This window comes from Morone saxatilis, unplaced genomic scaffold (genome assembly GCF_004916995.1).
Source record: "Morone saxatilis isolate NCDOM2014 unplaced genomic scaffold, NCSU_SB_2.0 Contig24, whole genome shotgun sequence".
NCBI lineage: Eukaryota > Metazoa > Chordata > Actinopteri > Moronidae > Morone > Morone saxatilis.
This window is the reverse complement of record NW_023339807.1, coordinates 18045113-18071173: the sequence shown is the minus strand read 5'-3', so window position 1 is coordinate 18071173 and position 26061 is coordinate 18045113. Positions and strand designations below refer to the sequence as shown.

At 39.4% G+C, this 26061-nt stretch overlaps 4 protein-coding genes across 4 annotated transcripts; 2 read left to right on the top strand and 2 right to left on the bottom strand.

Annotated features, from left to right (window-relative positions):
• Positions 1-41: 41 nt before the first annotated feature.
• Positions 42-10954, bottom strand: cxcr3.2 (chemokine (C-X-C motif) receptor 3, tandem duplicate 2). Its single transcript, XM_035672202.1, has 4 exons — positions 10800-10954; positions 9322-10419; positions 4104-4457; positions 42-3074 (listed from the first exon to the last, which is right to left on the bottom strand). The coding sequence occupies exons 1-4, from the start codon at positions 10830-10832 to the stop codon at positions 2355-2357; spliced, it is 2205 nt and encodes a 734-aa protein (XP_035528095.1). The 5' UTR covers positions 10833-10954; the 3' UTR covers positions 42-2354.
• Positions 10955-15231: 4277 nt separating this feature from the next.
• cnfn (cornifelin) lies at positions 15232-16949 on the top strand. Its single transcript, XM_035671646.1, has 3 exons — positions 15232-16026; positions 16112-16248; positions 16400-16949. The coding sequence occupies exons 1-3, from the start codon at positions 15846-15848 to the stop codon at positions 16493-16495; spliced, it is 414 nt and encodes a 137-aa protein (XP_035527539.1). The 5' UTR covers positions 15232-15845; the 3' UTR covers positions 16496-16949.
• A 291-nt stretch (positions 16950-17240) lies between these two features.
• On the top strand, positions 17241-21746 carry tlr21 (toll-like receptor 21). The gene is made up of 2 exons (XM_035671644.1): positions 17241-17309; positions 18382-21746. The coding sequence occupies exon 2, from the start codon at positions 18517-18519 to the stop codon at positions 21445-21447; it is 2931 nt and encodes a 976-aa protein (XP_035527537.1). The 5' UTR covers positions 17241-17309; positions 18382-18516; the 3' UTR covers positions 21448-21746.
• A 13-nt stretch (positions 21747-21759) lies between these two features.
• LOC118335392 lies at positions 21760-24199 on the bottom strand. The gene is made up of 3 exons (XM_035671645.1): positions 23443-24199; positions 22856-22980; positions 21760-22720 (listed from the first exon to the last, which is right to left on the bottom strand). The coding sequence occupies exons 1-3, from the start codon at positions 24107-24109 to the stop codon at positions 22094-22096; spliced, it is 1419 nt and encodes a 472-aa protein (XP_035527538.1). The 5' UTR covers positions 24110-24199; the 3' UTR covers positions 21760-22093.
• Positions 24200-26061: the final 1862 nt, after the last annotated feature.

Sequence of the window (26061 nt, the reverse complement as noted above, 5' to 3'; positions counted from 1 at the left end):
AAGTATTGTGGAGTGCTTACTTGTAAAGTTTTTACTGTAGATTTTTTGATTTGTAATCTTTATTGAACAGACTCTTATCAAAATGTTCCTATAAAGCCCAGTTATACAGTTATAAATACAGTCTGAATACATTGTAATGCACGTTGCAGCTCAGATGGTAGACAGAGAAAAGGACAAAGTCTCACAATTTTACTTTATGAGAAGTTAGATTGTGCAATGTCCCTTTCTAATTTCGTTCTTCCTTCTGCATCTGCATTTTAATATATAACTTTTGGTGTGTAGCACTTTCTAAAATGTTATATATGTTTATGGTATAGTTAGATTCTGGCAATAACACGTAGAGAACAAAATCTTAAAATGCAAACCCACATGTAAGGGTTTCAGTGGAAATACCTTACATCTTTTAGACAGGAAATTGAAACAAAGTGACAAAAAAAAAAGCCACACATCCTCAGACACGTGGTTTTAGCAGAAAAGAAACAAGAGCAGCAGAAAGCATTGAGAAATGTTGCAACTTCTTCAGATCAACCAATATGCAGCACCACAACGTACCACCACTGATGTACCAGGCTCATTCAAAGACGTTAAACTTGGTGTGGTGTGTGGTCAACATGCGCTGGTTTTGTTTTTAATCATATAGTCAGAATAAAACTGTTTTCTGTTTTAATTTTTAGTGTGCCTGTTTTCTTGCCTGGAATCAATTCCCTTTCTTGTTGTGTTGACACGAAACAAAGTCTGTGTTTGTACTCATAACAGGTTTAGTTTTCATTAAAGGAAAGTACTGATAAGCAGAGTGAATCTATTACAGTTAACAGATAAGCTCTAGCAGATGCAGGAAACAAGAGTTTAATTTGATGCAATACTGAAGACTAATTATAACCAGTAATACTATAAACTTGACGTGTTGCTGCTGCTACAGTCAACCAGCATTTCTCAGATTAGACCACAAGTCTTCTGTTCTAATTGAACACTTTTCTGGTTAAGACGGAAAGAGGAAGGTAAACTGTAGCTTGAAAGGAGGAAAAAAAGTCTTTCTTCTTGTGTGAAATGACTGTAAGCTGAGTTTCTTAAAGAATACAATTTGTGAAAATACACTTTATTTGAGGTAACATTTATATTAATTAAATTAATTAAGTGTGTAACATGTAGGAGGATTGATTGGTAGAGATGGAACATCATGTGGTTAACTATGTTTTCATAACTATATAATCACCACCCATGCTCGTAGCTGAAACATAATAAACAAGAAGCTATTTATCTGTGAGCGCTGGTATCCTGTTTGTTTCTAACATTATGATTTTGCCTTGAGCCCAGAAATCAGGTTTGACTGACAGGCCGAAACCTGCATAAAAGCTTCAAAGTGATAACACAGATTTTGTGCTCGACACAAACATGTATATCTTATAATAAAATAAGATGTTGTCCTCCCTAAGTACTCTTCTTTCCTCTGTTTGCCTCCTACACTCTTTTTTTTACAGCGATGATAGCTGTGTGCATTAGAGGCACACTGGTCTCTGTTTGAACAGACAGAGAAGTCTTTATATGAGAGAAAACAGAGAGCTATGAAAAGCCCGCAGCACCAACAAAGAGCTCTTCCTCTTCCTATTCCCCTGTCACCTGACTGGTGACATCAGCACCTGTTTGTGTCATGCTGTGTCCTACAGTCTGCATGTTGCAACAATGAAGTGAAAGATAAAAAAGGCTGTTGGATTTGCCATGGGGGAATTCCATCACTGTGGTCATATAGAGACATCTTTACTGCCTGAAGACAACATGTAAAAAAATGAAAAGTTAAAACAGTTTGTAGCATGTTATTAGCTATAAAGTTATAAACTGTAGGACTGTTTAATGTTGGATCACAATAACATCAACAAGGATAACAGCTTATGTTTCTATCACTTTCAAACATTATGACATTAGCTTTATGATTGAAGATTGTGCAACAGGTGAAACCTGTTCACTGACTTTTTTAAATACATATAAAATAATGATAAAAAAAATTTGATTTCAGTACTAATATTTAGTACATATAATACACAATAAAAAAATACAGATTTCTACAATTGAGTAAAAAAAACAACAACTCATGATTTAGGGTAAAAAGCTTAAGTTGTGCAACAGTGATAACAAAATAAAAGTACATTATATGTCATATGACGTGGCTCTGAAACCTTCACATTGAAGTGCAATGTGAGGGTGTCAATCTTTTAAAAATATCTACTTCTCCTTATTAGACAGAATATAGTCCTCCACCCCTTGAACTCATGACATGACTTCACATTAAATTCCCCTTAAGTCTGAAGCATTGTTTGGTCACTTCTGAGTCACAAGAGGGCATTTCTCTCTCCTCTTCATCACTGACTTGACTGCTTTTGATGCTCGACATTTAGTTCCTTCAGTTCTTCCTGTACTGGACCCTGGTCAGGCAGAACTTTCTCTCCCACACCCATCTCCCACAGCGAGCTGTCATCTGTAGCACGTCTCCGCATCGCCAGGAAAAGACAGAGCAGAGGCCTGAGGAATGCATGAGTGCAGCCCAGAGCAGATGTGACTATTAGAGGTGTCTTTAGGGAACCTACAGTAGATAAACCATCATTAAGTTTCTCAGAGCTTCTTCTGACGGTGTCCACAATGAGTGTGATGTTGTACGGCATCCAGCAGAGGAGGAAGACCACTACCAGGGGGAGGATGACCATGATGTACCTCTTCTTCTGGAGGTCTGTAGGGCTGTGCCGCAGCCGTAGCAGGACACCAGAAGAGCAGCAAATCAGAGCGGCTGCAGGCAGCAGGAAGCCCAGGAGGTGGTGGAGCAGGCGGGACAGCAGCTGCCAGTCAGTAGGTGACAGAGAATAATTGTGAACACACAGGGATTTCTCTTGTTCTGGATCTTTCCAAGCCACCAGAAAAATATAGTCAGGGACGCAGAGGATCAGGGAGCTGATCCAGACCAACAGGCAGCTAATATGAGCTAACCTGGGCCTCTCCGAGGAGTAAAACTGGATGGAGTGAACAATGGACAGGTAGCAATCCAGACAGATGAGAACCAGCAGAAACATCCCACAGTAGAAGTTGATCTAGGAAAGACAAAATGAAAGTTTAGCTATGGTGTATGGTGTTGTGTAAGAGAGCAACTTTCCCTTTCACTTCTCCCCTACTCCGATCCCCTCCTCTTGCCTTTCCCAAGAAATGTTGAGATTCCTGGAGATTATCAGGGGAGTACTCTTGCAGTATTAAGTACAATGAGAGACTTTAAGCAGGAACTAAAAGCCTGGTGCCAAACAGTCCATCCAAAAACAACTTTCTCACATCGCCCTTAAGAGACCACCCTTCCGCTTTCCTGTCCCTGTTTGTTCTACACACCAATCTGTATTATTCATTTATTTGGTGTTTATTTATGCACACAGCGTGTATGCATGTATTTTTGGATAATATATAAGATATAGCTAAAAGTGACTTTCATCTGTAACACAGATAAAAAAACATGAAAACCTTACACAACAGACAAGATAAAAACCCGGTATGACAAACTAAGAAACAAAACCCAAGAATAACAATCACCCTGAAACAAACAACAGAAAAACAATTATACATGTATTCTAGGGAGCGCATCAGCAATCCCAACACAGGGACATACAATTCATCAGAAATTACTACATTCAATGTCTCGCAGCTCATTGACTACAGAGTTTTCACACTACAATTAAAATGTTTAAGGGGGCTGCACTCTCTGATACTCAGTGGTAAAGAACTCTGGAGTCCACTGGAGGAACCTCTAGTTGACCTTGAGCCATGTTGTTACAAACTGTTTAGGAGGTTGAGCTGCAAAATTGTGAATTATTTTGTATAGCAAACCAACATTGTACATAAACAGTTTACAAAGGTCAACATGTTATACCTAACTACATTATAATATAGGATGTATGCTTATACAGAGTCTGAAGAGGTTGCCTTAAAGTAATATGTGTCTGAGACCAGGTTGTACTACAGTATGCAAAATGTGATAATATCATTGCATGCATGTACAGTTTTGCTGCATCTGCACTCATTTGATTTCTCATAAATCTAAAATTAGAAAGTTGTTTTTGAAATCAAACGCTACTTACATTGAAAACAGCTCCACTGATCTTGCAGAAAATGTCTTTGAAGCACCATTCACAGTGTTGAACGGCCTGTGCAGTCCAGAGGGGCAGCGTCACCAGCAGCAGCAGGATGTCTGCAACAATCAGGTTGAGCATAAAGGTGTCTGATATACTCCAGGATCGCCTCTTCTGAGCCAAAACGAACAGGAGTAGTCCATTCACCAGCAGACCTACAATCACCACCATGGAGTACAGAACCGGGATCGACACCAGTGCAGTTTCTTTTGACTCAGAATCATCTTTGTACTCATAATCCGAGTAGTCAAAAGTGGTGTTCAGGACAAATATTCCACCGAGCTCAAGGTTCCCGTCCATCTTCTGTGGAGACAAACAGGTTAAAATCAGTGAGGAATAATAAAAAAAAGGCTGCTGCTTCTTCTGGGTGTCAAAAATACTAAACCAAACTTTCTTCTTTCTCTCTCTCTCTCTCTCTTTCTGTGTGTGGTCATACAGCCATGTGAGAGTGACGTCTTGAAAATCTCCCCTTGGAAAACCCAGCTGAGGATTCATTCACATCACAGGGACACATAGGCTACCTCACATGGTGCAAAGTCAGTATGATGAAGCAACAGTGGAGTGGATTTAAACGGAAAGCAATGTTCCCCTTGGTCATATGCACACACACACACAATCTATGAAGCTATGTCATGTTCATGACTGTCACTTCTGATTACTGAAGTAGATATACAGCAGATAAATATGGCACACAGCCAGGCTACAGCAGGGATCCGTTTCGAAACGAAGAGTAATACAGAAACAGAAAGGGATTGACTTGAATATCAGTACTGCAGTAATGGTTACAACTGAAATTAGGTCTCTACTCATCTCTAGTTATATTATTATTATGTTATATTATTAAAATATAAGAGCCAATATGTTATACGACAAAAATCAACCTTGAGAGTCTTACCATAAAGGGCTTCAGCTGTAGATTTAGAGGTCGGTAAGTTCCCAGGCGCTGTGGATGATACTAAATAAGGACAAACAGAAACTCGCACGTATCGTATCCTCCACACTGAGGTCAACAGCTCTGGATCGTCGACTGTATGAACTGCACTCGCAAGTCAGTACTGGAGGGAGGACAAGGACGAGATCCTGCAGCTGTCGAGCTCCGCTCAAGTCCAGCAGACAAACGCGCAAAAAAAAAAAAAAACTTTCTTTGTGTTTGCGCGCACACTTCAGGAGTCACTGAACGTGGAGTTAAAGGGGGGGGGCGCATGTTTAGGTGTGCGGAGGGTGAATCATAGTACACAGAACCTGCGGGTACCAGAGGGAAACTGAAAAACAGACGATGAGAAAAACTGCGCTTCACCAGCTGGAAGTTTTATAACACGGTCACATTACATACCGGGACATGTACGGAACTGAAGTAAACGCACTTTAATTATTTTTTTTATTTTTTTAATTAGTTCCTCGCCGGATTGTTTTGGTTCGTCAAATGTCAAATCCTCTCGCACATTACGTCCTCTACAAAATCTGCCAACTCACATAAAAACGCGTCGCCCGATCAATTGTTTTTCAAAATAAAATGTGTAATAAAAAACACAGCAGCATCTACGAATATAAATAAAGAGAAAGATGCTGAAACATAGACAGAGCTCTTCGGTTTGTATTGAGAAGCACATGGAGTGATAAAAATGGCGCAGTCCTGATGGCCTTTGCCATAATTGTGAACAAAAGTTGCTTTACTTTGAAGGCCGAATTGCCCCACTTCCGCGTTCCCACTTTCTATGCCTGACTTGACGCAGAGATATTTCACACAAAGCCAACAATGCGTCGCACAAGGAGCTGCTGTCCACTAGATGGAGCTGTTTCACTGTTTCCAAACTGAACCACAACCACAGGCCTGTTCCAGCCTGCAGAGTTACAAGGTTATCAGGATAACAGGATAATTAAACTGAATAAAATAGGTGTTTTACATCAGTGTTTGAGGGGTTGATCTAAAAATAAAAGGAAAAGTTCAGCTATGGTCTTGTGTAAGAGGGGAACCTGCACTTTCACTTTCTCTTCTCATCCTATTCTGACCCCCTCCCCTGGCTTTTCCCCTTCTGGAAGTTATCATGGGAGTATTCTGGCTCAGTAACAGAACCTTGATCCAAGAGTCCTAAAGCAGGAACTTAAGGTCTGGAACCAAACACTGTCTATTCAAAAACAGCCCTTCCGCTTTCCTGTCCTTGCCTGTTTCACACACTACTCTGTAATTATTTATTTGAATAATGTTTATTTAGCAGGGACAATGCACAAAACAAATATGGTGCCAGATGTAGCTGAAAGCGACTTTCATCTGTAGTCCCTGGGCGGAGGCCAGTAGTGTGCAGGTAACAGAGATAAAAATAGAATCAGAAGTAAAAAATTAATTTCTTGCACTTTTGCAAAACAGACAAGATAAAACCCTATATGACAGACTATGAAACAAAACCCAAGAATAACAATCACCCTGAAACAAACAACAGAAAAACAATACTAAATTTCCACTAGGTGCCAAGAGTCTTTAAACAGGAACTAAAGGTCTGGATCTAAAAACACAATCCATCCGTTCCTGAAGAGCCTGCCCTTCTGCTTTCCTGCCCCTGCCTGTTCAGGGTTTTACTCAGTTACTGAAATAAGCAAAGTGCACAATTAAAAGTAATGGCACCAGAGTTAGCTAACAGCTAATTTACATCTGTTGTCCCCCAGGCAGGTAGACAAGAAACGACAACAGAACAGTAAATAACTACATAAAGCAAGACAATACATAAAAGTCCATCAGTGTGAAAAAATAAATAAAATCAATATGATAATGAATACAATAAACACAAGGCAATCATTTGTGATGATTTCAGCCAGAGCTTGATCTTGGTTCAGGTTTGGAGACACTAGTGACAACACAAACCAAAAAATCCACTAGCTCCCATAAAGTTAGGTCCACAGGTGTAACATCTTACACAGATGTAGTTGAAAGGTGATGGTGATTTTCATATTTGCAACATTGAGCACGGCCTTTTTAAAGCTACTCGAAGATGACTAACTATAGATGAGAACCACATAAAACTTTCTTCTAGCCTCATACTAAATGAGCAAACAAGAGCATGTTACCTTTCAAATGAGTCCTCATTCATGCATTTTGGCCTTAAATTGGCCTTACTTTTTTGTTTTTTGGGGGATGTTTTGGGTAATATTTTTAAACAGAATGGCATCAAGCACCAGAATCTTATTTTGCTACTTTCCCCTTTGTTTCCTTGACAATTTTCATACTTGTAATTTATGCATTTGTAGTACCTTTATTTTTGCATTTACATTATTTCTAGATATTTGGCAGATAAAAAATTTAAAAACACAAAATGTTATCAGTTTATGTAAAAGAATCAACTCAGCAGTCTACACAGTAATGTAATTAAAATGTGCTTGGTCAGCTGCAACATGTAAAGTCTGCTCACATATCAACAACAACACTACAAATAATAACATAAATACCTTTTGCTGAGAATACGTATGTATAATCACTTAATAAGGTATATTTACACAACATCACTAGTTTTTATCATCAGTGTCTAGGATTTATTAGCATCTGGTAGTGAAGTTTCAGATTGCATTGTTGTCAGAGGATTCATGGTTTGGGACTTTGTCTAATCTTTTTCTTGTGTGTGTGAAATGTTGGATATTTTACAGTTATTTTGATGAAACCATCTTAAAAGTTTAAAGGGGAAACAGTTAAAAGGGCACCTGTAACATAATAAGTGCCCCCAAATACACGCTGCGTTTTTGTAGTCAAAAACATTGGGAACCACAAGTTTAATTTTGATCAAGGGAAAGGTAATGAAAACACAATAATTTCTATATTCAGGTGATTGTACTAATGAAAACATACCTATGCAGGTGTCCTGATATCTCACCTGGTAGAGCTGGTCCCCAAGGCTGAGTCCTTGCTTCAGCAGCCATAGGATTGACTCCGACCTGTGGCCCTTTGCTGCATGTCATCCCCTTTATCTCTCCTCCATTTGCTGTCACTCTTCAGTTATCACTATCAACATGTATGAATATTATATTCTATACTTGCCATTGGATCCTCCTAACTCCTCTGAATACTCCACCACTGACCGTAAGCTTTCAATTAAATTTCTTCAAAACATGAATAATAATAATAATAATATTAATATTATTATTTAATCCATTATATTTAATAATGGATTAAATTCCACATACTGGCTTTTAAATAACACATTTGTATGACGTTGTCGTTTGCTGGTTTGGACCTGTGCTTGCAAAAGTGTTATAGTGACTCAGAATCAAAGACGTCATTCTCTCCAAGGCGCTCTGTCTCATCATCACACCCAGTTCATTGTAGTTTCAGACTTATATTCACTCATATTTGTATTAATCATGAGATCTGTGCTGGATGAAAGTAATGAACATGTAGAAAGAGAACCTGAGGTGTCGATTAATATAAAAAAACACTATATTTTTATTCCAAACTTTGTAAAAAATGTAATGTAAATTTATTACATAAATCTTTGAAAATAACAAAAACGCTGGGTATTACAAAACTCAAAATGAGTCATTTCATTTCCTCTTTTACAGCAGTTCATTTTTGAAACATACAGCTAAAAAGCAGCTTTATATGGGCCATGAAAAAAAGAAACGCAAAATGATCATTTCAACATGTACAACTTTTCAACATATACGAGCATTTTCACTGTTTTATAAGCTGAAACTTCCTGCAGATGTATCTGCGCGTGGAATCTGATGAGACTAATCTACTGAGTGCAAGGATGTGAGATATGAGTCTGACTGCTGAAGCTACAGGCTACATCTTAACTGCTGATCAAGCTTTTTTTTAGGAGTATGAAGAAATCTATATGTTACACAAGATTTGACCTCTGGACACAAAAATGAACACGTTTTCACAAAAAAAGGCATCAGCATGTGTTTTTCTCTCTGTTCCACTCTAACTTAAAGACTTTACTATAATATTCTTGCATAAAAAATATAAACAACATAAAAACAACGTGTGATAAGCTGCACCATATCACCAGATGTTAAAGCACCAGTTGGACAGGCAGAAAACTTTCCCGCTGAGAATGTTTTTAAAGTCTTCATTAAACTGAACTTATATATCAGTTTAGTCTTTTTACTTTTCTCTTAACCCCCTCACACACACACACACAACCACATCTCCTCTTTAATCAGGCCTATCTTGGTTTCACACCATGACAGAATAAGAGGTGTTTTCGCTTTCTGCAGAACTGAACGATCCTGTGGTTCTTTTGTTCCTCCTCTCCCTCCATCCCTCCATCCCCTGCCAGCCTCTCTGTCCAAGAAGCCCCTTACACATTTTGGCAAGCTCCCTTCTGAACTTTACCCCCACAAAGCCGTACAACAGAGGGTTCAGGGCGCAGTGTGACAGCCCCACGCTTTCAGTAATCAGAGTCCCAATGTCCATCACACGACCAAACTGGCAACCTGCAGTCAACACTCCTAGCCAGTGCAGACTATCTGCCAGCTGAAAGGAGTTATACGGTGCCCAGCAGATGACAAACACAGACACTAATGAGATGATGAGGCGAAGAGACTTGCGCCTTTGGCGACGAGTGGCATTGCAAAGAGACTTGAAGATGCGGATGTAGCAGTAGAGCATGATCAGCAGGGGGAGCCCAAAACCCAGAACCACACTGATCAGCCGCAGCCCGGCCTGCCACTGTCTGGAGTTCTCAACAAACCACACCTGGCACATGAGGGTCTTATGATGACCTATAGTCTTCACCTCCACTACCTGTTTGAAAGTAATGTCCACTCCACTCAGGCCCAGGCAGACCACCCAGATGACGGCACACGCAATCTGGGCATGGCAGGTGTTGCGCTTCCAGCCAGAGCTCACAGCGTGAACGATGGCCAGGTAACGGTCAAAGCTGATGCAGGCCAAGAAGAGGATGCCACTGTAGCGGTTCAGGGAGAAGAGGGCACCGGAGATCTTGCAAGCAGCCAAGCCGAACACCCACTGGTGAGCCCACTGCACTGCAAACAGGGGCAGGGTGAAGGCCAGCAGCAGGTCAGAAATGGCGAGGTGAAGGAGGAAGGTGTCTGTCAGAGAGAAGGCACAGGCACCACCACTCTGAGTGTTTCGGTAGCGTCGGATCACACACAGCACCAGGACGTTGCCCACCACAGCCAGGAGGAACACCAGAATGTATACAGTAGGGGAGTACGCCTTTGCAAAACTGTAGATGTCCTCCTGTGGACATGGCTCTGCACTACTGCTGCTCATTTCAGAGGGCATGGTGTAATTGTCATAGTCCTCAAATATCTATTGACAGAAGAGGGGAAAGCAGTTCTGTCAGATTCTAGAAACAGATAAGTTATTTAGGAAAAGTGTAACATTTGATAGACACTATAAAGTGGAAACCAATATTTTTTTTCTTCTTTTAATTCACTTGAGCCTGAGCAATGCATGAAGGTAATAAGGTTCCAAAAACGTCAAATAAAATCTGTTTCAGTAAAAAACTTGACTCTAAAGATAGTTGATATACATGTTTGATACTATATGACAGTTGAATAACTCATTTGAAAATATCTCTTATGGAATATGTTCCTGTATACAGTGTATTAAATCTGCTCATGTTAGAGAAAATAAAGTGCAAACTTAGGCAGAAGTCTCAGTGTATAAATATAAAAATGGCCACTCACCCAGTAATCCATGGTTGGCGTCACTTGATCCATATTTGTTGCAAACAAGGAGGCAGCAGAACACCTGAAACCCTACGACAGTCAAAGACAGCACACTCATAAACAAATTAGTTTTTCTAACCATGCCACTCTTGTCCAGATGAAGGAGGATCAGAAAGAAGAAGTCATAATTTCAGGAACTGAATCCTTGCAGGTTTTAGACAGATGCACAGAACAGTGCTTTAGTAGGAATAGATGACTGTCTGGGAAATTGTGACATATATTTTTAAAACGTGACATGGGGCAGCTATAAAGCTTGGCCAGACAGACAGTGCATGACTGAGGTACTCTATATGGAAAAATAATCTATTTTCTATCTTCTAGATTGTGCACCCGTATCTACTGCGGATCCATGTTATTTTATGTATAAAATGCTTTCCATATCATAACATCAAAAGGGAACAACATTTATGGGAATGTAACCTTCAAGAAGCAGAAACTGGTTTTACCAAACAATCTTTTGCAAATGGTGAAGTGAAAGTGCTAAGTTGACAAGAATTTCAATGTCTCTACTATGTTGTTCTTTATTTATTTGTTTTGGGATATTAAGCAGTACACCAAAACTATATTGTAGTATATTGTAGGTGAAGACTTTAGATTTTGAGCAATCCATATTTTACAAATCTTAGAATGTCAAATAGAAATAAAAATTGTTTAAGAAAAGTACAAAACAATTCAAGGTAAACCTCTGTTTATATGTAGTTGATGCTGAATGAAACAAACAAATTAACTCACTCACCCTCTGAGATCTTGTAAAGAAGAACTATGAAGCTTATGTAGGATGGACTAAATACTATATGTGATTAGATACGCATACACAGGAAGTTCTTTTTGCATCTTTGTGGCTGAAAATAACAGACTACTAGGGGCAGACAAGAACACCACTTTATTGCTCATTAGATATGCAGAGGGCATGCATGCTACTACTACTAAAATTAAATGTATTCAAATCTCTTTCATGCTCTGTTAAAACAACTTTAACCAATTAAAATAATATTGGGATAGTGATTTGACATCTACCTGCAGATGCCTGATATGAGGAAATGCCACAGAAACACTTTTAACCTCTGAAGTGTACATAGGGTTTTGAATTGGGGTTCTATAAAAAGCACTTGCAAACTCGACTCAGCACTCAAATTCTTGTGAAGCGGTAAAGTGAGTCATAATGCCCTTCACAGACACAGAGATCGACAGGATGGACAGAATGCGAAGTCCTCATTCCCCTTTTAGTATCTCTGTATGATTAAAAAAACAATGTGTTAAATGTGTGAGGAACTGAACATACTTGCGGTTACTTCTGTCTCGACTGAGGGTCTTTCGGGAAAATTCTGTTGTTGTGCAACTTTACTGATATTTTGCTTCCTTCTGTCATAGTCGATGAACAGTGTATTACACATCACAGAAGCATATTGTTAAAGTTATATATATATATATATATATATGTCTGAATGTAATCTGGTGCGCACATGGAGGAGCAGAAGACTTTGACTCCTCCAAAGAGCCTATTAGCTCACTGCCATGCTTCATTTTTTAAAACTTGGAACCTCTGTGGCTCTCTGACCCGAGCTCTGCAAGAGGTTCCACTTCCTTTTTGCCTTTGCTCCAATACACCACTGTCTATAAGAAGTGTTAACTTGACTGATTAAAAGATCTAATACAAATCTGCTGACAGTCATTTATTAAAACAAAAACACATTACATAATAAGATAATCTTGAAATGGATCCTTTCCGATTTCAACTAGTCAGTGCTCTCTGGTGGACAAAATCACTGTTTCTAAAGTACCAACCAACCAAGTGCAATTTCTTGTTACTTATTAGTTTTTTGTCCAGGCATGATTCATTCACTCTACAAAAGAAAATACAAACAAATGCAAAAACATTAATCAAAACAAAAATCAAACAACAATAATCAAAATAATAAAATAGCTCCTACATCAATATATCTGCATTAGGCTAATATCAGGCAACTTATCTGCCCACTCTATAAGAAGCTCACATATCTGTAAATGACTTTATATCTGTGAGACTAATCAGCTGCTAGAATTACATATTGTTCTGTTCAAAAGTTTTGTTTTAGTGAACAGAGAAAAAACTATATTTTATTCTTTTTTATTTGGCTCTCTCAGATAATGGAAAATGTGCTGCATATCTTTTCTTTATTTATTGCAGGTTCAAAACTTGATCACTGTGAGATAAGTCAAAAAATATTTGAAAAATGCACTCAAGGACTAGAAACGGTACATTTGAGAGGTTAATTGCAAGTTTTAAAAAGCATGTGAAATCACACATGCTGTGAACGAGTCAGAGGAGAGCACAACAATATCTGTTCTGTCTTGTCTTGGCAGGCGTTTTTCGTAATCTGAGTTAAATTTATAATCCTGTTGCAGTTTAGAATAACAAACTCGGATCCTGTTTTATGGCCACAACTCAGTAACCTTACTGCAGGTGAGCCAGTTGATCTGAAGGTATCTGGCAAGTCCATGGTTCAAAAAATGTTCAGAAATCTTTGCCTGTCTAAGAAATAAAAAGTTCCTGAATGTGAACTATAGCAAATGCATGACCATAATACGATCAAGTAGTGACTATGCAGGGTCAGCGTTTTATCAGGGTTAACCTTTGTGTTTTGTTGACACTGGCTTTACTTCCTCATTGTTTGAGTCTCACGGACTCCACTTCTGTATGTGTAAAAATAAAAATATATAACAAAATACAGAAATGATCATAAATGTTATGTTATATGGGTTTCACATGAACAAATATACTCCTTTTGTTTGTGGGTTAGAGAGGTTTAAATCCCTGTCAGACCTCTAATGAATAAACTGTTAATATAAATAAAACTCCAACAGCAGTGATTCAAACAGACTTTGGATTTAGGAGGGTAATCATTTGTAAACAGTACTGTCAACACCGATCACAGATGTAGAGCATATGCAAATTCATTATATTTAACCAAGGTTTTACAGCAGGGGCCTCTGAGAACCCATTAAGTATACTTTTTAAGCTGTTAAAGAGGGTCTGTGGTGTCCAGCACCCCAAACAGAACATTGAGGTTAATTTTTCAGCAGCAAGGCATGTTAATAAATTATTAGAGGACCAGGTATTGGCATATTTACAGGTGTGTGAGTGATCTATTGACGAGAGGGCTGTACTATGAAGGGAGCTTAACCTACTCAGATTTAACTCAGTGTTTCCAAGGAACGTCCGGGTTCTCAAACTCTGATTGCCTACATTGCTGTTAAATGGTGCAACAACGGTGATTAAGATGTTAGTTGATTCAGTGTCAACTTAAGAGTGTGTGTCCACATGCCAGGGGCGTGTTCAGCAGCACAGGAAGAAGTTTTTTTTTATGTCTTTTGCTCCTTATTTGTCCCTAGAAGAATGTACAATGATAATATCAGGATATGAGGAGTTTAAAGAAAAGTTAATGGATTAATCTCACTGCAGTAGGGGCCAGTGTATTGAATTGAGTATTATATGAATTTAAAACTGCTATATGCCTCTATAAATCAGGCATGGTGCCTGACAACTGAATTCAAAATCTACTCCCTAAAGCACCGAGGCTGAAGGTGACCTGTGTGAATGTAATGCTGCTGTTAGAATAAATATACAATCAGTCGCACCAATCACCCTGGATTCCTCTGGAAATAAAGAGTTCTGTGTAAAGGCCTAGTCTATGTATATTAAAAAGTACTTCTATACTTTATAAATATAATTACATGTGACCATAAAAAGCCTCTGTGATCTTTATCACAATTAAATGGGAACATAAATGCATTCTGGCCCTAGAAGCTGGCATAGGTAGCTGCTGAATTCTCGCAGATGAGAATCGACATCTTTCATAAAGATCATCTGGGTAAACTAGAGGATTTTTAGTCTCTGTGCCTTGTGCAGTGAGCCTCTACATCACCAATGTCTTCCAAATGTTGCATGCGTTTTTTTCCACAAGATTGTGGACGGAGGAGAGAGAGGCGGTTTACATGGTGATGTGGAGTTAACCACGAAGATAACCTGCTATGCTACATCTCACAATTTTTGTTACATTTGATTTAATTGTGTTTTTTTATGTTATTTGTGTTTATTTTATGTTATTTGTGTTGGATATCTGTCTTTTCCTATATTTGTGTACATACTATACAATTTCAAACATCTCATGTCAGGTGAGGGCTTGAGGGCCACAGCTCATTTTATACTCTCATGTTCCCATTCATAGTTGGACCCACAGTGTGTACACACACCACACCTGCTCTTAAAGTAAAATCTGGTTTATAAGTTTCTGAAATACAAATATGCACTATCTATCACTTTGTTTTTCAATTGCTGAATGCTGATAAAGACCACGTCATGTTAGGTGCACCCTTGATACGCCCCAAAACTAAATATCTGGGTCTTTACAAGATGTTTGCGCCTGCCCAAATGGCCTTTGTTTGCCATGTCATATCAGCATAGAAACTGGGCTTCAGTGTACGACTGATGTCACACTGGGTATAAGAGCTGTGGCCTTAGCCTTGCCCTCCTGTTTGTGGATTTACCCCGTGACCATCTACAACCTCAGATCACTTTTCCGGGAGCCATACACGAACTTCAGGAGGTGAGATCTGAGAAGTTCTCTCCAAACTAAGGTTGGCCAGAACTGCTACATGGACAAGTCATCCGGCTTCTATCACTATTAATTACAACAACGGATTGTAGTAATTTAATCTTGCTTCTCTGGTTTCTGGGGCGCTATTATTGAAATAATTGTCTTTGGTTTGCTTCGATGGCACAGGACAGGACACGGAGCAGGATATTTGCTTGGGGGATACAGTGCCTCAATAGAGCTAGAAAATGTTACCATATATGAAGCGAAGGAGCACAGTCTAGACATGCTCTATTTGTGTGTCATCAGATAACTCCTGTTATAAACTGGCGCTATACAAATACAATTAAATTGAATTGCATTCCTTTTTAATAATACTGTTTTGCAACAACTACCTTATTATTATGTCAAATCAAGAAAATGAACCAGTATGATCTGTTTTTACATTTCTGCTCTTCCTCATATTCCTTGTCTTCTACTTGCAGCAATGGCGTTCCAGTCAAATGTAATCAACTCGCAGCCTCAGGTCTCCGTCACACAGTACACTGTCTCCACCGGATTGTCAGATTGGAGTTCAAATGTGTGCGACTGCTGTGAAGACTGCGGCATCTGTAAGTGTTTACGTGTGTTTGTGGGAGCAGGCAGAAATGAACCAACATTGTAAAATGAACATGAAAACATATTTCTCCTCCCCAGGTCTTTGTGCAACGTTCATCCCTTGTATCCTGGCCTGTAAAGTGGCTCAGGACAATGATGACAGCTGCTGTGTTCCCTTCCTTCCTGGTGCCATGATTGCTCTGAGGACAAGCATCCGCAGCAAATACCACATTACCGTAAGTGTGCTGACGTGTAAAGATTAGACCACAAAAACAAATTTAAATGCAGAGACCCAGTGTTTGATCATGAGTCTGTAAAAAAAAAAAAGATATACATCACCACAAAAAATGTTCGTCACCAGTTTACTGTGCCTGTCCTTCTTCCCAGGGCTCGGTGTGTGACGACTGGGTAGTCATGGCCTGCCTGCCTCTGTGTGGACTGTGTCAGATGGCGCGGGAGCAGAAGATGAGGGGACGAGTCTAATTTTCAAATTTCAAAGAAAGAGAATATGTGGAAGTTCACATTCCTTCGTCTGGACGCAATTTCTGTATTTCAGATTAAAATTTGATATTTGTTGGCATGACAATAATTAGGTACTGTGTTTTTATAATGTGAGAAGATGGGTGATAATCAGACTGAATTGCAATTTTTGTTTAACTTGTTTAATTATTCTATACTATTTTAACATAATATATATTCCATCATACAACTATAGACATCAAATTAAAAATTAGAGATGCAGGAAGCAATTCAGACTTGGAACTGGATCATTCATATGGAAGAAGTTATAACAAAAAAAATAATTCAGTATCTCAACAGGTCTAAACTTTTACATTGAACTGTCTCTAAGTTAAATATTCCCTCACTGAGATGAAATTGTCGGCGTGAAGAAGGAAATTCTGAGATTTACAGCAACAATGCCTTTTCCTTTACAGTATAGTGGTTAATTTACATACATTATTTATTTTTGGAATGTAATTATACCCGAATACTGTCTTTCTTGCTTACAACGTCACAATGAATATCATGTATTCATAAAAGGACTATTTCATGTATGTGTAATTAACTAATGTATTAATTTAAGCAACAGTATTTCATTAAAAAACTGGAATTATCATGCTGTGTTTTGGGCTTTTTCATGTTCCATTAGCTGCAACTCCATACAGGAGGAAATGAACGGTGGCATTCATTGGCTGCATCCATCTTCCTCTTTCCGATTTAGTGTCTACTTAACAAATCCATTGTACAAGAAGCACTCTGAAGAGGCAAGATGAGTTGAACGGCATTCATTCAGCAGGTAAGGCTGTCAAATAAATACATAAAATAATATTACTTTTACAGATTTAGTACCGTATTTGGAAATGACTAATTATAACTGCCAAGTATTTTTTTGATTAGATGAGTGAGAGTGAAGAATTTGTGTGAAGGATTACATAAATATAACCTTTAACAAGATATCATTATATGCCAGTTTTTAGCCTAAATACCTTCTCTTTTTTTTAAATGTTGGGAGAACAGTAATAAGAGAATGTTTATGGCAGATAATGTGCAAAGATTATTTCCCTGTTCTCCCTGTCTGCGTTTATACTGCGACTGTAACAACATGTTGCTGTAATTTAGCCTATGGCACACTCTGTAGTAGTTAACTCAGTGCAGGCCAAATTGTTTCCCAATTAGCTAACAATGTCAACCCTTTTGTAACATGTTTTTAGCAGAATCATACATGGATTATAAAGTGGAACAAATGTCAGGAAGAGGAGGAACATGCCAGTAAAAAGGGATATGAAAATATTACAAGAGGAACCCAGTTATCTTGGCTGCAAGGTTTTAAATTTCTTGGCAAACACAGCATTACCTCAAGTGACGATTATGACCTGAGACTATTGAAGTGAAAGTTTCGTTTTGTAAGGATTGTGAGGTTTTTGTAAGGCACACTTAACAGTCTGAGTTAGTGTAGGAACTGTTAGTGGAGGAATACACACTACTGAATATACTGCAACATCATCATAAAAATGTGGCCATTTTTATTTTGGGTTTTTAATACATGGCTGTATTTGATGAAAAAGTTTAAAAAAGCTTTAATTTTTGTCATGTAGTATTTCGGCTATTACAAAGAAAATATTATTCAAAATTAATCAGACTTCCAATTGTTCTTGTGACAAAAATATCCACAAATGAAAACCAAAGACCCAAACATTTTTCGAGGAAGATACCTCAAATTATTTTCATAGGTATGGTAAAAAACAACAGGTGGTATGAAGACATTTAGAGCAGGAATGGTGATAGCAGTTCTGTATTGGGATTGTTCTACTTAGAAAATAAGAAACGTGATTTAAAGGGTAACTTTAAAACCTGCTCTCTGTCTTTAGACTCCTGTACCGTGTTCAACTGGTGAACAACCCAGAGGCCTTGTTGACGGACAAGTTTGCAACCAACATCAAACCAACCCGACTAACAAACATTGTTGAAAGAAGTCCTGTTTCTCTGGACTGCAGCACGACAAAATGGTGAATCTAACTTATCAGCTGTTGTCAGTTACAGTTGTTCTTGGTGCTGTTCAACTCATCAGTGGTTACAGCTTCAACAACTGCATTGAAGACCCACACTTAAAAGGACAAAGTTTCAACTGCATCCGTCGGAAGAACAAGAATATGAAGGATATTATAAATGACCTGCCACAATCTGCCATCAATCTCACCATCTCTATTAATCCTGTGTGGTACATTCCCAACAGGAGCTTTGTTCATCTACCAAACCTTCAACACCTGAGAATAGATCATAATCATTTGAGTATCATCAATCAATATGCTTTTCAAAACCTGTCTCAACTTAAGTCTCTAAATTTGTCCCTTAACAACATATCAGCGCTCCATCCTTTTCTGTTTAAGGACCTGCCCAACCTCACCTTTCTCTCGCTGTCAAACAATAAACTAAAGCAGCTCCCAGAGAGCATTTTCTCCACTGTTTTCCAGCTAGACACTTTAATCATGAGGCAAAACCTTCTGATGAATTTCTCAGGGATTGCTAAATCCGTGTCGCATCTAAAAAATCTGAGAGTACTAGATCTTTGCTTTAACAGTTTGACCTCTCTCAGCCACTCAAATGTGTCACTACCCAAAAACCTCACTATGTTGTATTTATGTAGAAATAAACTGTCTACGTTAGGATGCAAACCCTCGTTCCTCGGGTTCATCCAGCTACTTGATTTGTCATACAATTCCAGGCTTCCTACGGTGGCATTTCAAGATGTGGATTTGAGACATATAAACTATCTGCGTTTGCGTTCAACAAGTGTCAACATAGTGGAGTTTTTAAGCAACAGCAACGTCTATGCAGGTCATGTTGATTTCTCTGGCACAGGTCTAAAAAATGACAGCCTCCTCATGGAGCTATGCAGACTGTTAAAGAGAAAATTAAAACGGATTAAAAACTTAGGGCTGGGTAATAATGGGATTGCGAATCTAACAGACACACTATGCCATTGTCCTACAATCACAGGGGCTTTGGATATATCCCGCAACCAACTGAAAATATCAAGTTTTTGTCTAAACTTTCTCAAAAATCAGACACAAATAAAAAGCTTCAGTTCAGAGCACAACCATCTCACCTCCCTCCCGTCTTGTAAAAACCAAAAGACGCATTTCCCAAAACTGGAAGAGCTGAGCTATCGTTACAACCGTATCCTCTCAGTCAACGCTTACGCTTTCAATCACACACCAAATGTAAAGACACTTAAACTTAACATAAACACAATTGCTTTTCTTGACCGTAAAGCTCTCAAAGGGCTAAAAAAGCTTGAGACCCTCCGTTTGGACAATAATCTCTTAACTGATTTGTTCAATAACACCTTTGAAGATCTTTTAAATCTGCAAATCCTTAACCTACGTAACAATCGTATTTCTGTTATTTTTAATGGGACCTTCCTCAACCTCACGAAACTGACTACACTGGACCTAGGAGGTAATAAAATCACTCATTTTGAGCGTTCTGGTCTTGATGGACTAAAAAGTCTGTCCAAATTCTATCTAGATGGAAACAATCTCAAAACAATTGACACCTCCCTCTATCATGCATTTCAAGACACACTCACAGTTCTGGATTTACAGAGTAATCAGATTTGCTTCCTCACTGAAAGTATCTCTTATTCCCCATTTATGAATCTCAGCAAACTCAGTGATCTGAAATTGGACAGTCAGCGGCCTCATGGCCTCGTCGTTTTACCCCGCACTTTTTTCCGTGGACTCCACTCACTGAAATCTCTGTATCTCACCAACAATAACATCTTTCATCTTGCTCCTGATGTCTTTGATGATCTGACAGGCTTACAGTTCCTCACACTGGATAACTGCTGTGTTGGGGTGGCGCAACTACAACCAGGAGCCTTTAAAAATCAAAGAAATTTAAGCAAATTGATTGTAGAAAATATGGGCATTCAGAACTTCTCAAAGGAGGTTTTTGGGAATCTTACACAGTTACACACCCTGCAGCTCAACCGCAATGTGATGCAGAGCATTCCTGTTGATGCACTAGATAGTTTACCTAACCTCCACTACCTTGACATACGTAATACTCCTCTAAGCTGCACCTGCAAGAACAGCTTGCTGAAAAACTGGACAAAACATAACCTAAATGTCCAGGTGGTCTATCTCTACAATCTGCCATGCCCACACAATGCAAAACTCAAATTCTACAACTTTGATACCAAGGTTTGTTACATAGATTTAGGAGAGTACCTGTTCCTTAGCACAACACTTTGGATCTTCCTGTTCACAGTCACTCCTTTACTTTATGTCAAACTCTACTGGAAAATGAAGTACAGCTACTACGTGTTCCGCTCCTGGTTTAGTGAGCAGTGGCGCAGACTCAGGGAGGAGGAGGAAAATTGCAAATATGACGCGTTTATTTCCTATAATTCTGCTGATGAACAATGGGTCATGGATCAGTTGCTGCCCAACCTGGAGGGACATGGTTCATCTTTTAAACTTTGCCTTCATCACAGGGATTTTGAGCTGGGCCGCGATATTGTGGACAACATCGTCTCTGCTGTGTATGGCAGTCGTAAAACTATTTGTGTGGTGAGCAGGAATTTCCTACGAAGTGAGTGGTGCTCTCTGGAAATCCAACTGGCCAGCTACCGCCTCTTCGATGAGCAACGGGATGTTCTCCTGCTTGTGTTTCTGGAGCCGATCTCTGAGAGGCAGCTGTCGTCCTATCACCGCATGAGAAAAGTGATGTTAAAAAAGACTTACCTGCAGTGGCCTGACTCAGACTGCCATGACCCGATACAGGCCCAAGAACTGTTTTGGAATCAGCTACGCAGGGCAATAAGAGCAGGTAGCAGACTCAAAACGGAAGAAAATGACAAAAGCCCAGGTTCTGAAACTGAACATTTTAAGAGTTACACATCAGATGAAAACTATTACTTGCAACCTTAAAAATATTTTATTTTATTAATGATTGTCAAGACAAACCTCCCAGTAAATGAGTAATTATATTATTAAGAGTGTCATGACAATATGGTGTAAATAAGTAGTGAGATGCGTTGTAAGACCAGTAACAATCCTTTATTATAATCATTTATACAACCATGAATCAGAATTTAATATCTCTGCTCAGCTTAATTGTATATTTAGCAATGCTTAATATTGCATGTCTATTGCACAATTGTACAAATGTGTTTTTTTTTGCATTTAAATGTAGCCCATAGGTAACAAAAAAACAAACAAAGAGCTTTCACAATAGCACATTCTTGGCTAAGATTCTTGGTCTGTAAAAAAATATAGCACCTGTGTTGTTGAAGATATGTGTTAATATACAGTTCTGCATAAAAAATGCTCCAAGGATGCAAACAATACATAATTGTGTGTTTCTTTATCACAGCACAAATGGGACAAAAGAATAAAAGAGTTAACTCTTGAGATGACAGCTGTTGCCATTACATTTAATACTGTGTTTTTTAATAAAATATAGGCACACAACACATATTGTTGCTGACTGTGAACAAAAAGTCTCGAGATAATTCTATTTTTTTAGTTAGACAAAGAAATGTTCACATGTCCCTATGGAGTGCTTCACCACACTTTAGTACAGTCTCATAGGGGGGAAGAACCAGAGCTCAGGACTGGGGAAAGAAGATAGAGGATGTGCTGGGTCTCTTTCAATCATGTGAGATGGGGGGTAATGCATCATGTCAGTGTGATGGGACCTGAGGGGAGGACAAGCTGAAGGGTGACTGAATTGGCTGAAGGGCTGGAAGTTGGTGCTCTGCTGAGGATGGCAGATTTGGGCAGAGAAGAAGGGAGCGAAAGAGTTTCTGTCAGTTTCAAATGGGTCTTGCTCCCGGGGAGGGTGCATTGGTTGTTCTGAATTTCTATGTGGCAGCTGTGCTTGGTAAGGAAACAAAGGCTGGATGTTGCCGCGATATTGAGACCTGCTGCTCCTCTCTGTAAATACTCTGTTGTGGTTCAAAAAAGAACCAAACATAACATTCTCATTGCTCTTTGCCTTGTTGAATCTGTCTTCCCAGTGTTGAGATGCTGAGGCATTTTCTCCCCAGCATGATGTGGCAGAGGGAGCGAACAAATGATCACTGGCTTTAACTCCAGAGGGCTCAAAGTCCATGCAGAACTCAGGAGAGGAAGTAGATCTGAGGATATCATCCAAAAGGCTCACCGAAGTCTCCACAGGTCTTGTCAACCATTCAGCAGCCTTTAAATGAAAAGCAGAAAGTATTTTATTCCAGAGTAATGGAATCTTAAACTATCTGAGGATTACTGAAGGAAGGATAACCGCTGGGCCGTGTGTGAAATAAACTTCAAACAGAGAGTGAACTTAAGGTCTTACCTGTTTCATGTTTTGGTGTAGCTGTGGACTGGACTTCCAGTTAAAATGCCCACTTCTCATCAGTTTGAGAGATGTGGTTTTCTGAGTGTCTAAAGGTGGCTGACTGGCAGCGTTGGCTTGAAATGCTGTTGTGAAAGCATAAAATAAAGGAAACAACTTAAAACCTGCCCACAAACTATGACTTTGCCTACAGGGCTTACTACTGCTTTTTTTCAATGCTTATATGAGCTGACTATTGTTTTAAGACAGACTTTTAAAAATTGTGAACCTCCTTAAAGATAGCTTGATATCACTTAACGGCACTGCTAGCAGCACTATGGCGTGACGTTTTTATGAATGGGCCCTGTTCTTGTTTGTATCCTGCATGCACATGTGGACACACAAACATGTTCATAAGCATGCAGACGCAATACACATTCTATTGTGAATAATTGACTGGTGGTAATACTGCACAAACAACTGAAGAAATGCTCCAACAAGAAGAAGACTGCAAGTTAGTAAAGTAAAGCTTATTGAAAAATATATATAGAAAAAAAATCAGCTTTGCAATTTTTTCCCAAAGTATCCCAGAGTATTTCAGTTCCTACCTTTAGTCAGGAGCTCATCTTCATCTACCATGGTGGGCTCCTGATCCTGGACGTCCTTTGTGGGATCAGTAACAAAGGTAAGGCATCGCTGCACCTCAAGGAGGTTCTCCTGAAGCCGGGGTCCGTGCCGCTCCCGTAGCGCTTTCAAGAGCACCTCTCTGCTCTCTGCCACTAGGCTTCTCCTTCTCAGGACTGGGAACTGCAGACAGTCGCACAGACCTGCTGCCACTGCACTGACAGTCTTAGACACACAGTCAGAATCTGGTCTCCTGCGCCGTATGTCAAAGCTTTCAGCAGAGTGTGAGCTGGAGAGCTGAAGTGGGCTCGGGCTGAGACCATGATCTTGTGTTTGGGGGACAGGAGAGTCCTGGTTCTTCGGGGTGTGCTCCAGAGTAGATAGATGTCCCTTTACCTTCTTGTTCAATGTATTCACATTTCCTCTGTCAACAGTGGGAGTATGCTGTGACTCTCCGCCCTCTCTGCTCTTCCTCCCGATGGAGCTGTGCTTCGATGAGAGGCTGCTTTTAAGACTTCCAGATGAAAGGTCAAGTTGTTGCTCTGGTCTCTGCCCTGGTGTAAGATCTGAACCCTGACTGATCTTACTCTCTTTCTCACGGCAATTGTCAAGGGCCTTTGTAGCGGGGTCTGCTGTTTTTCTAAATGTCATAGTCTCACGAGCATCAGCACACAACACATCATTAGTGGGGAACGAAGAAGGACTTTGAGATGTCGATGGGTGTGAAATACAGCGATTCTTTTCTTGTACTTGTCCACTTTTCTTCCTTTGCTCACTCAGCAAGCGTTCAATGTCGATAGACTTCACCTCATGGTTGAACAAGCCGTGGTGTCCTATCAGGCGACTGTCTGTGATGACACTGGGCTCCTGTGCGGCAGGAACGACATTTGGAAAAGGCGCGTCTCTCCTTGAAGGACAATGACAGCTACTATGACAGCAGTTATGGTAATACGCCATGTCTTTACTGGGTAGACGATGGAAGGGGCGGTGATGTGATTTGGACTTTGAAGCTTCTTTCCCACCACCTCTCATCTGACTCCTCTCCTTGCGGCTCTTCAGTCGCTTGGTTCGGTGCTGCGCATCTGTTTTAATATAATGGTTTGAACATTTGCAGTCTGCAGTGAATCTGTTCACCGAGCAACAGTTTTTATCTGCTGTTTTTTTTAATTGCTTCCTGAAAACATTAAGATTTTTTTCTTTGTCTGATGTAGCCCTGCCACGCACGCAGTTCATGCTGCACTGGTTTCTGTAGAAAGATAAGAGCAGTTATGTGTGTGTAGATGTACAGGAAATAAGATGAGAGACAGATTAGAACACTAGGTAAACGCCACAGGATGCTGGTGAACCTCAATTACATCGACTCTACTACTAGATTATAACATTTCTAAAAACGGATACATTTTCAATGTGGGCTGTGATCTTGAAGACATTTGGTCACACACACCGTGACATTTCTAAAGTGAAAAAAAGCTGGTGCTGTGAATACATGGTTGAAAGTGAAACGCTCACTTCACATGAGCATTAAGTCAATCAACACTAAATCAATAAACTCAATTTAAAAAACAGTTTATTACAGACTCAAAAATAATTTTAATAATTTGGATCTTGAATTTATTCTCACTTTCTACAAGTGACACACTTCTGTCTGCAGACTTGTCAGTGTGGCTGCTGTGGAACAATGTCAGGTCTCCCCCTTTTGAGGTTTTGGTAAAGTGCTGAACAACTATAACTCTCATGCATCCAGTAAATGTAAATGTTTGCCTCAATATCCAAAGTCACCATTGTCTATTAAAGTTCTGAAATCTACAACACAACCCAATGGATTTTTCTATTTCACTCATTAATAAAAGCCTGGCTGAAATACAAATGTATAATTGTTATTAATAGACCAGTGTGAAAGATTTTGGTGAAGCTGCATATTGTAACCATCTGAATACAGCTCAGCCTACCAAGAAGAGGAACCGCTCTCACTGTGGATAAAAACAGCTCATCCTAAAAGGTTTTTGTGCGCAGACCCATAAAAAGAAAAAAGAAAAATACTCCCCTGCAAATATGTTGCTTCAAAACTATTCATATGAGCAGAGATGCAAATCTGCCACAACATAAAACAAATAATTAAATCCACTCACACTTATCACGGACCAACCTCACTGTATTTCAGTAATAGTAATATAATAATTAACATTTGGATTCAGCCACTAAATGTAGCCTAACTGTTTTAGTGGTGAACCAACAGGTGATGACAACCACCAGGTGCACTTTAACTTGAAGCACACCTGTTTCAAGTTACACAATTCAGCCGTTGCTGCTACTTTAAGCACATATCATGCGTGACAAACAGCAAATCTGCAAAGAAACTGTTTTTTTTTTTTTTTTTTTTCTTACAGAAACTTAACAGCATTAATCAACAACACCGCTTACCGAAATTGTCCGCAGTCGTCTTTTTGCCGCAGGTAAATCTGTCGTTGCTGGGCAACATGCCGCAGACGTGTTTCTTTGCGCAGCACCAACTCTCACGAACGCCAACGAGCAGGACGAATCCACTCACGCAGACGAGGAGGTAAACCCGTCTCGTCTTTTATGTTCTTCTTCACTTTAACAGT

Bases quoted from the DNA above. Each gene is read 5' to 3' on its own strand.
- cxcr3.2 (XM_035672202.1), bottom strand. From the start codon at position 10,832: ATGGATCAAGTGACGCCAACCATGGATTACTGG. The intron at 10,420-10,799 runs GTGAGTGGCCAT...TTCTGTCAATAG, and splicing joins CGCCAACCATGGATTACTGG to ATATTTGAGGACTATGACAA. The intron at 4,458-9,321 runs TGAAACCAAGAT...TTGTCTCCACAG, and splicing joins CCTCTTATTCTGTCATGGTG to AAGATGGACGGGAACCTTGA.
- cnfn (XM_035671646.1), top strand. From the start codon at position 15,846: ATGATCTGTTTTTACATTTCTGCTCTTCCTCATATTCCTTGTCTTCTA. The intron at 16,027-16,111 runs GTAAGTGTTTAC...TCTCCTCCCCAG, and splicing joins CTGTGAAGACTGCGGCATCT to GTCTTTGTGCAACGTTCATC. The intron at 16,249-16,399 runs GTAAGTGTGCTG...CCTTCTTCCCAG, and splicing joins GCAGCAAATACCACATTACC to GGCTCGGTGTGTGACGACTG.
- tlr21 (XM_035671644.1), top strand. From the start codon at position 18,517: ATGGTGAATCTAACTTATCAGCTGTTGTCAGTTACAGTTGTTCTTGGT.
- LOC118335392 (XM_035671645.1), bottom strand. From the start codon at position 24,109: ATGACATTTAGAAAAACAGCAGACCCCGCTACAAAGGCCCTTGACAAT. The intron at 22,981-23,442 runs GTAGGAACTGAA...CTTTCACAACAG, and splicing joins AGATGAGCTCCTGACTAAAG to CATTTCAAGCCAACGCTGCC. The intron at 22,721-22,855 runs GTAAGACCTTAA...TTTCATTTAAAG, and splicing joins TACACCAAAACATGAAACAG to GCTGCTGAATGGTTGACAAG.